Consider the following 15,470-nt stretch of genomic DNA (forward strand, 5'->3'; position numbering starts at 1 on the left):
CCTGGGCAGCCTCTGCGCTGGGCCCGGCCCCGGCCCCGGCCCCGGCCCCGGCCCCGGCCCCCTCCTGCTTTCCCTGTCCTACTCTGCACTCGAGGCCCTGCGCCTCTCAGCTCCGCGTCTGCCACGCTGTGTGCTGCCCGCAGGGCCCCAGCCCCAGCGGATTAACCGCTGCCCCTGCTCTCGCACCCCACGGCTTCCAACGGAGGAGGCACGAGCGGGAACTAAGGCGGGAAGGGAGCGTTCCTTTTGCCCCGGGAGTCAGTGTGTGGCCACTTGCTTAGAGCAGGGAGGCAGGATGGCTCCGGACCAGCAGCGCCGGCCGTGGTCCCGATGGCCACCCAGGAAGTGGAGGCTGGCGGTGACAGCGCCTCCCAGCGGCACGGGTTCCAGCGGGCACGGTGGGCTGCTGGTCCGTACCGCCCGTCCTCCTTGGCCGCGCATTGCTCTTACAATGCCCTCTGCCCGGAAGCCTGGAGTGATTCTCCTCCTGGCTGGGTCCTGGCCGGAACAACTTGCTCTCAGCAACCCTTCGGGAGGTGCCTTGACCGTGTTCCTTCCCCGCTCACAACTTCCCAACGGCTTCCTATGTCATTTAGAGAGAAGGAAGCCCAACGCACACCGCCTGCGGTGAGCCCGGCATGCCCTGGCCCCCAGCTCCCCTCGGGCGCACTTTGTGATATTCTCTCGGCCGGAGTGGCTCCTTGCTGCCCGCTGTGCACTGGCTGCATCCCGCTCGGGGCCTTTGCGCTCCGCTGCTTTCTCTGCCTGCGTGCCCGCTGCCTGCCGTTCCCAGCTCAATCTCTGCCCACGTGCTGCCTCTTAAAGAAGCCTTGGCGATCACCATGGCTTTAAACCCCACCTGGAGCCTGCTACTCGGCCCCTTGCCATGTTTTAGTTTGTTTCTGTCTGTCATCCCCACTGAAAGTCTTCAAAGTCAGGGACTTTTTCGTGCTCACTGTAGTATCAGTGTTTATTATAGAACCTGGCCAGTAGTAGGTACTCAATAAATTATTGACAGAATGGACAGTAAACGATCAAATACTCTAGCCTCAGTGTCTTGGCACTCTCCACTGTTGTGGTTTTCTCAACAGCCTGTAAAAGTAGAGGCTTAAAGAGATTCTTGATGAAGGAAGGGGGTTGGCATGAACATCAAACTCTTTACCTCTACTTTTACTCTGTGTTCTTTTGGAAAAGAAAAAAAAAAAAAGGACAGTCCGACGGGGATGCCATGGTTAAATGGGAGACTGCAGGTGAGCAATCTTCTTACATGGCCGGGGAAAGCTGTAGCCTCCAACACACACCAAGTCGTTAGACCAGCTCCCTGCGAGCTGCGGGGCGGCCTGTGCACAGCTGGCCACCGTACTGCTGCTATCTGGAACTGTGGAGCACCATTTAAAATCAGCTCAAAGTTCACCACAGTTGTCCCAATTATCTCTTTAATCTGATCCGAGGACCATTAACCCCGAGCTAATAAACATTATGTAAGGGATTAGGTAACTTGAGGTATGAATCATGCCACAATTTAAAAACAAAACAAAACACCTTTATTGATTTCAGAGAGGAAGGGAGAGAGAGATAGAAACATCAATGATGAGAGAGAATCATTGACGGCTGCCTCCTGAACGATCGGGGATTGAGCCTGCAACCCGGGCATGTGCCCTGACCGGGAATCCAACCGTGACCTCCTGGTTTATAGGTCGACACTCAATCACTGAGCCACCGCAGCCGGGCCATGCCACAATTTTAAAAAAAATTTTTTTTAATAATGAACAGAATTTCAATGTGAAAACAGAACAGAAATCAGTATCATCTAAGGCAAGTTAATCTCTGTGTAGCAAAGAGCTACTTCTCTGCTAAGGAAAAGATGTGGGCATTTCCTGAAAAGAATATTTTTATTCTAATGACACAATCACCAAGAGTTTGACTCCTCACCAACTCTTGAACATTTTCTTTACTGTTGAAATCAGTTGATGGCATTTTGTTGGGCATATTTTAAAACCACATCCAAATGCTTTAATAAACAATGTGATATATTTATGTAACCAAAGAGAGGCCTGGGAATTTTTTTTACCAAATTTCCAAGTTGAAACATTCTCCCAACTTTTTGAATATGATATACTCACTGATTTCAGGACTGTGGGCCAAGGAAATCACCTCGGCAGGAGGTAGGACCAGGGGCTAAACGCTCACAAGCGACTTCTTTCAGGAAATGCAGACTGTGGTCATATTAGTGTGCCGCAGGCCTTTTCCTACTCTCCCCCCTTTTTTATGTCCTTAAGGAGCTTCTTTATTGTGGGTGATCCACTCCGTCACCCCTCCCCTTCACAACCATAGGGTTATCATATGACCCACATCTAGTCGGAGAATCAAGTCTTCCCAGCACAGCAATCGGTTCAGGAATGTGCAGGTGGCTCGGGCCGGGCGTTCAGCCTCCCTGGGACTTGGTTAGCACCATTGCGGAAGAGACAAGCTTTGCCCGGGGGGCTCTCTACCCCAGTGGGTGACATAATTATGGAGCCACCCGCAGCACTCGGAAGGCAAGAGCTGCCGAGGATAAAGCTAATGCAGAGGAAGGAGCAGCCCAGAGGCAGTCTCCACAAGCTCAGGTGGCTGGTAAGGCTTGACGCTGAAAGCACGCCTGTGAGCACACCTTCACCATCCCATGAGCCAATTCTTTCCCAAATGTTAGGGAACCAAAACTTGAATTTTTGCCACTTGTTACCGAAAGAGACTTTGATCACAGAGCGACTTGTCACATTTCCCTGGTTCTGTTGCCAGGCCCTCAGGTTAGCTCCCCGGGGGGTGAAGGTCTGAAGTCTGTGGGAGCAGTGGGTGTGTTCCTGGCAGGGGAGCAGACGTCATGGCAAATCATTGGCCTTCCCAGGAGAACACATTAGGGCCAGGAGGAGATGGACGTCCCGGTTATGTTATAACCAGAGCCTCCGTGGCTGAGAGAATAAGTGTCTGCTTCACCCTTGCCTTTAAGAAAGCTCTCCCAGATCACAACTGAGGAGATCCAACGTCTAGGCCTTGCAAACACCTTTTTGGGGGCATGAATGTTGCATTTTTACTGGACATGGGGTAAATGCAAAGCAGTCATAGCTGTAGCTGTGTGCCGTGAGTGACCACCATCAGCCACCGATGCACCTGCCACCCGGAACATCGCCGGCGTCCTCACGCTCCTCCCAAGCGCTACCGCAGAATTTCTGGGTGAAAGCAAAAAAATGCTTTGCATGTTTAACTTCACCAGTCATCAAATAGTTTTCCAACAATTCATATTCCTCACCAGTAATATGACAGTCTAGTAGCTTCACCGCTTCTCTAAGGCTTGATAATGTCACTTTTTAAAACGTAACATTCTGGTGGGTGTGTAATGCTGTCTCATTGTGTTTTTAACTTGCATTTCCCTAGTGGCTAATGATAAGGTCACATTTTCATATGTTGATGGCTGTTTACATATGTGTCCATGGCAGGGGATAGCAGAGTTGATGAAAAGTGTTAGGACAGCAAACCTGCATCGCAGCCTCAGACGGCCTTGGCCGCCTGTCCGAACTCTTCCCACACCTTCGCCAGCAGATACATGCCTGACGCAGCTGTCGTGTCCACAGTTCAGCAACAGAAGGAACACACATAGGACCTCCTTGCTGATCCCACCTCTCGGAGGTACCTGGGGCAGTCTAATTCATAGAGACAGAAACAGCACGGTGGTCACGGGGACCGGAGGGCAGTGGGGTGATGGGAGCTCTGTTTAATGTGGAGTGTGGAGGAGGTTTGAGAGATGGATGGATGGTGGTGATGGGACCAAATTACCCCTCAAAATTCAGGTTCGTGTGCCCAGTGCACTGGTAGGCCAAAACATTGAGGTGTGGTGCTTGAAGACAGTGAGAGGTTTATTTGATTTGGCCGAGGTGAGAGGACTGGGGAGCAAGGTCTCTCAAATTCGTCTCTCAAAAAGCAGAAGTAGGGAGTTTTTATGCAGCGAGGGAGCAGGCAGGGAGGGAGTTCCAGGAACAGAGAGAGAAGTCTTTAGTCACAGACTCCTGGGCGTCAGCAGCTGGTTGCAGCTACCTTGAGGATCTCTTTCCTTCTGCAAAACAAACCCATAAACTCTCCTCGCGACCCTGAAGGCACCTCCTTCTGCTTGACCATGAGACACTCTGACTACATCTGTGAGGACAAAGGAGGTGAGCAGGAAGAGGGGTTAACATGTGAACCAAGGCCTAATTAATAATTAAATTATTTAATGCTAGCTGCCAAAATACCAGGAGCATTAAAATCAATCACACGGGGCTCGGCTAGGGTGGATGTACTTAATGCCACTGAATTGTACACTTTAAAAAGGCAAATTTATGCTATGTACATCTTACATCAATTTTAAAAATGAAACTGGAGAGAAGAAGATGTAAAAGTGATTCAAAAAAGATGGAAGATTCTTCAACATGGTATAGGCCATATATAAACTGACAGCTGACATAATACTCAGTATGGAAGACAGAAAGCTTCCCCCCAAGATCAGGAACAAGACGAGGATGCCTACTTCGGTTACTTCTATTCAACATAGTGCTGAAAGGTGAAGGCAAGAAAAATAAAAGTAAAAGGCTCCCTTAGTGGAAGGGAAGAAGTAAAATTTTCTTTGTCATTATCTTGATCCAAGACCTGGAAGCCATTTTGTTTTCATAAAACGGGTGCTTCTCTGATTCTCTCAACTTCCATGTTCAGATATCTGCTGAGCAGGTTGGCAGTGCTAGCTTCCCCTCATTTCCTTGTCAAGCTTTTATACGTTTCTTGTTAAGTTTATTCCCAGACTTTTTATCCGTTTGTTGCCATTGTAAATGAGGTCTTCCTCTCGTTGCATAATTCAAGTGGCTGTTGTTTGTAGGGGGAGGGCTGTTAATGGCTGTCGAGAATTTTGTATATTGTTGCAATTCTGAATTACTCATAGTTTGCACTAGTTTTCAGTTGATTCTCATGGGGTTTTCAAAGATATAATCATATGTTCTACAAATAATCTTAATTTTATATTGTCCTTTTCTGATTTTATATCACTGATTTATTTTTCCTGCCCTAATGCCTCTATTGGTATACTAAATCGTTGCGCTATTATTGGAATTAGTGTTGTGGTACCAGTGGCGTTAGTGTGCTTGTCTTGTTCAGGACTTCAGAGATAATGCTTCCCAAGTTTCTCTTCTATGTATTATGCATGTGCACGCGTGCGCGCGCACACACACACACACACACACACACACACACATTTGTGTGTGCATGCTTTTTAAAATCCTGTTCAGGACGTGTTTATGGAGTCTATTTTACTAAAGGTTTCCAACAAGAATGGTTGAGAATTTTGTCAAATGAGTTCCCTGCTAAGTAGACCTATTACTGCCGATCGCTCCCTTTATGTCCCTCCAGCTGTGCTTTGTACACTTGGGTGCTCCTGGGTTGAGGTCACACATGTTTACAAGGTGATACCCTTTTGTTGGATTGACCCCTTTATCAATATGAAATGTCCTTTTTGTCTCTTATAATAGCCTTTGTTTTAAAGTCTATTTTTGTATGACATAAATATTGCTACCCCTGCATTCTTTTTGTTTGCATTTGCATGAAGTATTTTTCTCCAGCCCTTCACTTTTAGTCTGTGTGTGTCTTTGGATCTGGGGTAGGTCTCTAATAGACAGCATAGTAGACAGTTCTCGTTTTCTTATCCATTTAGCTACCCAATGTCCTTTCATTGGAGCATTTAACCCATCTACATTTAAAGTGATTAGTGATAGGTATGAAGTTATTGTCATTATTATTTATATTTTTTATCTTTCTAAAATTCTTCTTAAAGAAGTCTCTGCTATATTTTTTGTAATACTGGTTTGGTGGTGATGAACTCCTTTAGCTTATTCTGGTCAGGGAGCTGTTATCTCTTGCTCAATGGTAAGTGATAGCGCTGCTGGGTAGTGCAGTCTTGGTTGTAGGTCCTTGCTTTTCATCTATTCTTCTTCCCCTAAGTTCCTTGAGTGTTTTGGACTCTGTATCTGATAGGTTGCTTGTCTTTATTTCATTTACTTCTTTTTTGGAGTTTTCTCCTGTTCTTTCATTTGTGACAAGTTTCTTTGTCTCCTCATTTTTGTCTGCCTCCCGCTGTTTGCTTCTATGCTTTAGGTAGATCTGCTGCATCTCCTGTCTTGGCAGGGTGGCCTTATGTAGTAGGTGACCTGCGGGGCCCATTGGCATGGTCTCCCTTATCACCTGAGCCTGGTGCTCCAGGAGAACACCTTCTGCAGGTGTGTGTGCCCTCCTGTTGTAGTGGCCCCTTGATTGCTGTTGGCATGTCCGTGGGTGGGGTTGACCCTCAGGCTTACTGGTTTTGAGGGTTAGCCACAACCACAATATATGATCTGCTGTGTGGGGTGGGGGCTGAGTTTACAGAGTGGGATTTACCTCAGGAAGCCTGGAGCCTGCCAAGACTGACGTCATTGAAAGGGGGCAGCGGACAGAGTCATTTCAAGAAAATGCCAAGTTGGTAACTGCTTCCTTTCACAGCAAGTCCCAGGAGACAACAACTTTAAAGGTCACTAACTTCCACCTGGAGATTTTTTTTGGGGGGGGGGGGGGAGTGGCGAGGAGGGGAGGGGCGGGTAAGGACATGAAATAAAAGATATTCCAATTTCATTGGAAGAGACTTTACCCTATGGGATGTCCAACTACGAATGAACATATACCCTGTTTCTGACTCCTGCCTTTACCTACAACCGTCATCTAAGTCCTCAAGGGTGAGAAGCTGCGGACAGCAGACATATCAGCTTTCCCAATAAATCTATGAGGCCTTCATGCCTACAGATTGACAGTGAACTCAGAATCCATCCCGTTGGATTGTCTTTATCTGTCTGCTAATGACATTAGTCATACTAACAGTTATACTTGCTCTTTAGTTTTCTGTATACAGTTCAACGTTTATAATCACCAAACATGTATAAGTTAACTGTAAATAATCTTTTCATAACTTATGTAAATGCTATGCTAGATGCCAAATACAGAAAAATGAGACAGAAGGCAGAACATAAATCATGATAGCTTACAAGATAGAAATGAGCCAGTGTTTTTTTACAATAAAAGTCAGAAAAACTGAGTTTTTCAATTATTTTAAAATGTATATATATTTTTCAATTACAGTGAACATAAAATATTATATTAGCTTACATAATATTAGGTGTACAACATAATAATTAGACATTTATAGAACTTATGAAGTGATCATCCCAATAAATCTACAACACATCTAATACCATACATAGGTATTACAATATTATTAACTATTGGAGGCCCGGTGCATGTAAATTCATGCACTAGAGGGGGGTCCCTCAGCCCGGCCTGCCCCCTCTCACAGTCCGGGAGCCCTCAGGGGCGGGAGGGGACCTGGCGATCAGGGGAAGACAACACCCCATCACACCTCTGCTGCTGCCACTGCCGGCAGCGCAAGCCTCAGCCGGCCCTGGTTACCTGAGCCTCGGGCGGCCCTGGGCAGTGGGGCAGCCACCATCTGAGGCTTGCCTGCGCCTCAGGCTGGCCCTGGGTGGCTGGGGGGGCTGAGGGAACTGGGGGACTCCAGAGGCAGGCGCACAGAGTGGCTGGGCCCGCCTGGAGGTGGGCCCAGCCTTGCCATGCGCCTGCCGCTACTGTGGCTGTGGGTGCCGCCATATTTGAGGGTGGGGCAGTCAATTAGCATATTCCCTCCTTATTGGCTGTGGGTGCCGCCATCTTTGTGATGGTGTGGGGGTCAATTAGCATATTCCCTCTTCATTACATAGGATATTTTGTATGCTACATTTTATATCCCCATCACTAATTTGTAACTACCAATTTGTACTTCTTAATCCCTTCCCTTTTTCATCCATTCCCCCAACCCCACTCCCATCTGGCACCATCAAAATGTTCTCCATATCTATGAGTTTGTTTCTGTTTTCTTTGCTCATTTATTTTGTTTTTTAGATTCCACATATAAATGAAATCATATGCCATTTGTCTTTCTCTGACTGAATGATGCCCTCTAGGCTCATCCATGTTGTTGCAGAAGGCAGGGTTTCATTCCTTTTTATGGCGCAGTAATATTCCATTTATATATATTACATCTTCTTTATTCATTCATCTATTGATGGGCACTTAGGTTGCTTCCATAATTTGGCTACTTTAAATGATGCTGCAATGAACATGGAATGCCTACGTCTTTTCAAATTAGTGTTTTGGATTTTTTCGGATAAAGACTCATTAGTGGAACTGCTGGATCCTTCTTTGTCTCTTGTTATAGCCTTTGTTTTAAAGTCCATTTTGTCTGGTGTAACTATTGCCTCCCCAGCTTTTTTTGTTGTTTCCATTTTCATGAAATATATCTTTCCATCCCTTTACTTTAAGTCTGTGTGTGTCTAACAGGAGTAAGTCTCTTTTAGGTAGCATATGTGGGTCTTGTTTTCTTATCCATTCAGCCATGTCTTTTGGTTATTCATATATTTTTTTAAATCCTCACTTGAGGATATTTTCTCATTGATTTTTAGAGATAGTGGAAGGGAGAGAGAGAGAAACATTGATGTGAGAGAGAAACATCCACTGGTTGCCTCTTGCATGCACCCTGACTAGGACCAGGAGCCTGCAACCGAGGTACGAGCCCTTGACCAGAATCAAACCCAGGACCTTCAGTCCACAGGCTGATGCTCTATCCACTAAGCCAAACCGGCTAGGGCTGGTTATTTATATTTTTTATCTTTTTCTCTTCTTCCTCCTCTCTCTTTTCCTCTCTCTCCTCATCCTCCTCTTCCATCTCCTCCTCCTTCTTCTTCTCTTTTTTCTTCTCCTTCTGCTTCATCATCAAGAAGACCCTTTAACATTTCACAAAATACTGGTTTGGTGGTGATGAACTCCTTTAGATCTTTTTTTGGCCTGGGAAGCTCTTTATCTGTCCTTCAATTCTAAATGATAGCCTTGCTGGGTAGAATAATCTTGGTAGTAAGACCTTGCTTTTTATCACTATAAATATCCCATGCCAATCCCTTTTGTCCTGCAAAGTTTCTGTTGAGAAATCAGATGACAGTCTTATGGGAGCTTCCTTGTAGGCAACTAACTTCTTTTTAAAAAAATATATTTTATTGATTTTTTTACAGAAAGGAAGGGAGAGGGATAGAGAGTTAGGAACATCGATCAGCTGCCTCCTTCACACCTCCTACTGGGGATGTGCTTGCAACCAAGGTACATGCTCTTGACTGGAATCGAACTTGGGACCCTTCAGTCCGCAGGCCGATGTTCTAGCCACTGAGCCAAACCAGTCAGGGCCTAACTTCTTTTTTTCTTAGTGCTTTTACAATTCTCACTGTCTTCAACTTTTGGCATTTTATTATTATTTTAATTTTTTTTCTAATTATAGTTTACATTAAATATTATGTTGTACTAGTTTCAGGTGTGCAGCATAGTGGTTGGACAACAGCATAATTTACAAAGCATTTCCCATGACATTTCTAGTACCCAACTGGCACCATACATAATTATTACAATACTAGGGGCCCAGCGCATGAATTCATGCACCTTGAAAGGAGCTGTGGGCGGCGAGGCTGCGGTAGGCACAGGGGTGGGTCTCAGCCCATCCTCCGCAACCCCACCTGCCTCTCCTGCTGCAGCCCTGGTCCCCTGTCTGCCAGAAACCCCACCCCCGCCGCCGCTCCCACCCGCTGACAGCACCGCCCTGCTCGCACCCGCTGACGGCGCAAAGCGATTGGGGCCAGTGCCAGTAGTGGGTGCAAGCGGGGCTGGCACTGTCAGTGGGTGCAAGCGGTGGCTGCTGCCCCGATTGCCCCTCAAGAGCAGGGGGAGATGGAGAAGCCCTCAGGGGCAATGGGGGCCAGCAGCCGCTTGCACCCATTGATGGCGCCCAGTGATTGGGACCAGCGCTGGGCACTGGCAGTGGGAGTGAATGGTGGCTCCAGCACTGGCTGCAGGTGTGAGGGGGCTGGCAGCAGGTGCGAACACCGGGCAGGACCTCAGCGTGCAGGAGCAAAGAATTTTCAGTAACCACCAGAGGCTCGCCCCAATGACAGTGACCGGCGCCTCGCCTTGGTCTGGCACCCCCGCTCACCTGCTCCACCATCCCGCTGTGGCCAACACCTGCCATGTTCTGCACATGCCCCCTGGTGGTCAGCGCACGTCATAGCAACTGGTTGTTTGGTTGTTCTGGTTGTTCCACCTTTGGTCTATTTGCATATTAGCCTTTTATTATATAATATTATTGACTGTATTTCCTATTCTATATTTTATATCCCCAATACTATTTTGTAACAACCAATCTGTACTTCTCACTCCCTTCATCTTTTTCACCCAATCCCCCAATGCCCCTCTCCTCTGGCAACCATCAGTCTATTCTCTGTACCTGTGAGTATGTTTCTGTTTTTTTGTTTGTTTATGTTGTTATTTGGATTCCACATATAAGTGAACTCATATGGTATTTGTCTTTCACCGACTGACTTATTTCACTGAGCACAATATCCTCTGCTTTTGCAAATGGTAAGATTTCATTATTTTTTATGGAGGTTTAATAGTCCATTGTATATGTGTACCACAGCTTTTTTATCCACTCATCTATTGATGGGTAGTTGGGTTTCTCCCATAGCTTAGCTATCCTACCTAATAAAATGGTAATATGTAAATTACCATCACTCCGCTACGCCCACAATTGGGCCAGCGAGACGCTGAGCTCCCATTGCCAGTGGCAGTGCGAGCTCAGCGTCTGCGCCATGGCTGTGCTGCGTCACAGAAGGGGCCTCTGGGGCAGCGAGCTCACGTCCTGCTGCGGACCATCAAAAGCGGGGGAGCTGGGTGCCTGTCTGCTCAGGCACCAGGCCTTTCGGAAGCCTCTGCCGAGCCGGAGGCTTCTGAAAGGCCTGGTGCACCAGCGGACAGGCTCCCAGCTCCCCCGCGATCTAAAGCGAAAGCCTGTAGGGGACCCTACACGTGCATGATTCAATCATGCACTGGGCCTCTAGTTGTAAATAATGCTGCAGTGAACATGGAGGTGCATATATTATTTCAAATTAGTAATTTGGGTACCTTCAGATATATACCCAGAAGTGTATTTGCTGGGTTACAAGGCAGTTCCATTTTTAATTTTTTGAGGACTGTCCGTACTGTCTTCCTTAGTGGCTGCATCAATCTGCATTCCTGCCAACAGGGCATGAGGGTTCCCTTTTCTCCATATCTTTGTCAATACTTATTGTTTGTTATTTTATTGATGGTAGCTATTCTGACAGATGTGAGGTGACATCTCATTGTGGTTTTAATTTGCATTTCTCTGATGATTAGTGATGTTGAACATCTTTTCACATGTCTATTGGCCGTCTGTATATTCTCTTTGGAGAATTGTCTATTCAGGTTCTCTGCCCATTTTTAAGTGGATTTTGTTTTGGTGTTGAGTTGCATGAGTTCTTTATGAGTTTTGGATATTAACCCATTAACAAATGTGTATCATTGACAAATATGTTCTCCCATTCAGTGGGCTGTCTTTTTGTTGATAATATTTTTTGCTGTGCAAAATCTTTTTATTATGCTGTAGTCTCATTTGTTTATTTTTTATTTTGTTTCCCTGGTGTGAGAAAACATGTCAGAAAAAATATTACTAGGAGAAATGTACAAAATTTTACTGCCTGTTTTTTCTTCTGTAGTTTCATGGTTTTGAATCTTAAATTTACGTCTTTAATTTATTTTGAGTTTATTCTTGCATATGGTGTAACAAGGAGGTCTAGTTTCATTGTTTTGCATGTATCTGTCCAGTTTTCCCAGCACCTTTTATTGAATAGACTGTTTCCCCCATTGTTAAATATTAATTGACCATATAGACATGGGTTTATTTCTGGGCTCTTTGTTCTGTTGATCTATAGGTGTGTTTCCATGCCAGAATATATTTGATATCAGATAGTGTGATTCCTCCAACTTTATTTTTTCTCAAGATTGCTGGGGCTATTTGGAGTCTTTTATGGTTCCATATAAATTTTTGGATTATTTTTCCTAGTTCTGTGAAATATGTCATTGATATTTTGATAGGAATTGAGTTGAATGTGTAGATCGCTTTGGAGAGCATAAACATTTTTAACAATGTTAATTCTTCCTATTCATGAGCATGGCATATACTTCCATTTATTTGTATTTTTTTCAATTTATTTCTTCAGGGATAAATCCTCACCTGAGGATATTTTCCCCATTGATTTTTAGACAGAGTGGGAGGGAGGATGGGAGGGGGAGAGGGAGAGGGAGAGGGAGAGAGGAAGGAAGAGAGAGAGAGAGAGAGAGAGAGAGAGAGAGAGAGAGAGAGAGAGAGAGAGAAACATTGATGTGAGAGAGACACATCAATTGGTTGCCTCCTGCACACACCCCAAACAGGGCAGGGGATCAAACCTGCAACCCAGGTACATGCCCTTGATCAGGAATCAAACCCATGATCCTTCAGTCTGAGGGCAGACCCTCTAACCAGTTAGCAACATGGGCTAGGGTTGATTTTATTTTTCTGATGCAATTGTAAATGGGATTGTTTTCTTAGGTTCCCATATTTGGTGTATAAAAATTTAAACTGATTTCTGAATACTTATTTTGTATCCTGCTACTTTATTGGATTAATTTATCTGTTCTAGTAGTTTTGGGTGAGATCTTTAGGGGTCTCTCTATACAGTATCATGTCATCAGCAAACAATGAGTTTTACTTCTTCCTTTTCAATTGGATGCCTTTTATTTCTTCTTCTTGGCTTATTGCTGTGGCTAGGATTTCCAGTACTATGTTGAATAAGAGTGGTGAAAATAAACATCCCTTTCTTATTTCTGATCTTAAGGGAAATGATTTATTTTTTCCCTATTAAGTATGATTTTAGCTATAGATTTCTTACAGATGGCCTTAATTATGTTGAAATATTTCCCTCTATTTCCACTTTGCTGAGAGTTTTCAGCATAAATGGGTGTTGGTTTTTGTCAAATGCTTTCCCTGCATTTATAGATATGATCATATGATTTTTAACCTTGTTTATGTGTTGCATCACATTAATTGTTTTTTGGATATTGTACCAACCTTGAATCCCACTTGACTATGATGTATGCCTTTTTAATGTATTGCTGGATTCAGTTTGCTAATATTTTGTTGAGAATTTTTGTGTTTATGTGCATCAGGAATATTGGCCTATAATTTTCTTTTTTTGTAGTGTCTTTATCTGATTTTGAAATTAGGATAATGCTGACCTCATAAAATGAGCTTGGGAGTCTTCCCTTTCCTTGATGAAAAAAAAAAATAGTTTGAGAACAATAGGTGTTAGTTCTTTGAATGTTTGATAAAATTCACCTGTGAAGCCATCAGATCCAGGACATTTGTTTGTTGAAAGGTTTTTTAAAATTTTTTTATTACTACTTCAATTTCATTAGTTGTAATCAACTCTTCAGATTTTCTGTTTCTTCTTGATTTGGTTTTGGAGATTGTATGTTTCTAGGAACTTAGCCATATCTTCTGTATTGTCCAACTTGTTGGCAAATCGTGGTTCATAATATTTTCTTGTAATCCTTTGTATTTCTTTGGTTCAATTGTCACTTCTCCTCTTTCACTAATGATTTTATTTATATGGGTCTTCTCTCCTTTTCTTTTTTTTTCATGGTAAAGACTGCTTTATTGGTGGCAGTTAGTACAAGTCAGTAAATATTGATCCCAAAGAAGAACTCAGTTATTGTCAGCTTACTGATCCATAGAGAGCTGAATGAAACTGAACCAGCTGATTGCTGGGAGGATAACTGAAGTCACCCTGCTTCTTGGGAAATGAAGCCATAGCCAGCTGATATATGGCATAAATTGTTCCACCAACTGTAAGAATCATGGTAGCGCTACACAGGAGGGCATCAGCTACCCCACCCTTTAGATGCACTGGAATTCCATTGTCCTCCTGAAATAGCTTTTGTTTCTCTCGAACTTTATTCTCAAACTGCCTGCGTGAAGCAGTAATTATGGTCCTCTGGGAAATCTGACGAAGAGACAGCAGATTTTGCAGCATGTTGGCTCGGTTATTGCCTACCAACCAACCGCGACTACTAAACACTGGAACCTTCTCTTTTTTTCTTGATGAGTCTGGTTAAAGGTTTGCTAATCTTGTCTATCTTTTCAAAGAACCAGTTCTTGGTTTCATTGATCTTTTGTACTTTTTAAAATTCTCTATGTCATTCATTTCCACTTTGATCTTTATTATTTCCTTCCTTCCATTTGCTTTGGGCTTTGTAAATTGTTCTTTTTCTAGTTACATTAAGTGTAGATTGTTTATTTGAGATTTTTCTTATTTCTTATGGTAGGCCTGTAATGCTATGAATTTTCCTCTTAGGACTGCTTTTGCTGTGTCCCATAGATTTTAGGTTGTGTTGTTTTCATTTTCATTTGTTTCAAGGCATCTTTTGATTTCTTCTTTGATCTCATCATTAACCCATTCATTGTTTAGTAACATGTTATTTAGCCTCCATGTGTTTTCGTGTTTTTCAGTTTTCTTCTTGTGATTGATTTCTGGTTTCATGCCATGTGATCAGAAAAGATGTTTGGTATGATTTCAATCTTCTTAAAATTATTGATACGTGTTTTGTGTCCTAACGTGGTCTATCCTAGAAAATGTTTCATGTGCACTTGAAAAAAATGTATTTTCTGCTGCCTTAGGGTGAAATGCTCTGAAGATATCAACTAAATCCATATGATCTAGTGTGTAATTTAAAGCTGCTGTGTTGTGGTTGATTTTCTTTCTGAAAGATCTATCCATTGATGTCAATGGGGTGTTAAATTTTTCTACTGTGATTGTATTACTGTTGGTCTCTCCCTTTATGTCCTTTTTTGTTTCTTAATATAGTTTTTGTTTTAAAGTCTATTTTGCCTGATATAAGTATTGTCACCCCAGCGTTTTAAAAATTTCCATTTGCATAAAATACCTTTTTCTATCCCTTTACTTTTAGTCTGTGTGTGTCTTTTGTTTTGAGGGGGGTCTCTGGTAGACAGCATATAGATGGGTCATGCTTTCTTATCCATTCAGTTGACCTATGTCTTTTGATTGGAACACTTATGTCATTTTTAAAAAAATATATTTTATTGATTTTTTACAGAGAGCAAGGGAGAGAGATAGTTAGAAACATCTATCAGCTGCCTCCTGCACACCCCCCACTGGGGACGCGCTCGCAACCAAGGTCCATGCCCTTGACCGGAACCGAACCCGGGACCCTTCAGTCCACAGGCTGGCGCTCTATCCACTGAGCCAAACCGACCCTGGCCACTTATGTCATTTTTATTTAAAATGATTAAAACTATGTTCCTCTGCTTTTTCTTTCTTCTTCTTAAAGAAGATCCTTTAAAATTTCTTATAATACTGATTTGGTGGTAATAAACTCCTTTAGCTGGTTCTTGTCTGGGAAGCTCTTAATTTATCTTTTAATTTGAAGTGATAGTTTGAGTAAAGTAG

General features: G+C 43.7%; 1 protein-coding gene across 1 annotated transcript; it reads right to left on the reverse strand.

The window, feature by feature from the left end:
- Nucleotides 1-13,671: 13,671 nt before the first annotated feature.
- LOC307115654 (cytochrome c oxidase subunit 7A2, mitochondrial-like) lies at nucleotides 13,672-14,056 on the reverse strand. Its single transcript, XM_079798958.1, has one exon. It carries the CDS (start codon nucleotides 14,034-14,036, stop codon nucleotides 13,719-13,721), a length of 318 nt encoding a protein of 105 aa, XP_079655084.1. The 5' UTR covers nucleotides 14,037-14,056; the 3' UTR covers nucleotides 13,672-13,718.
- Between the last annotated feature and the right edge of the window lie 1,414 nt (nucleotides 14,057-15,470).

This window comes from Cnephaeus nilssonii, assembly GCF_951640355.1.
Source record: "Cnephaeus nilssonii genome assembly, chromosome: 19".
Taxonomy (NCBI): domain Eukaryota; kingdom Metazoa; phylum Chordata; class Mammalia; order Chiroptera; family Vespertilionidae; genus Cnephaeus; species Cnephaeus nilssonii.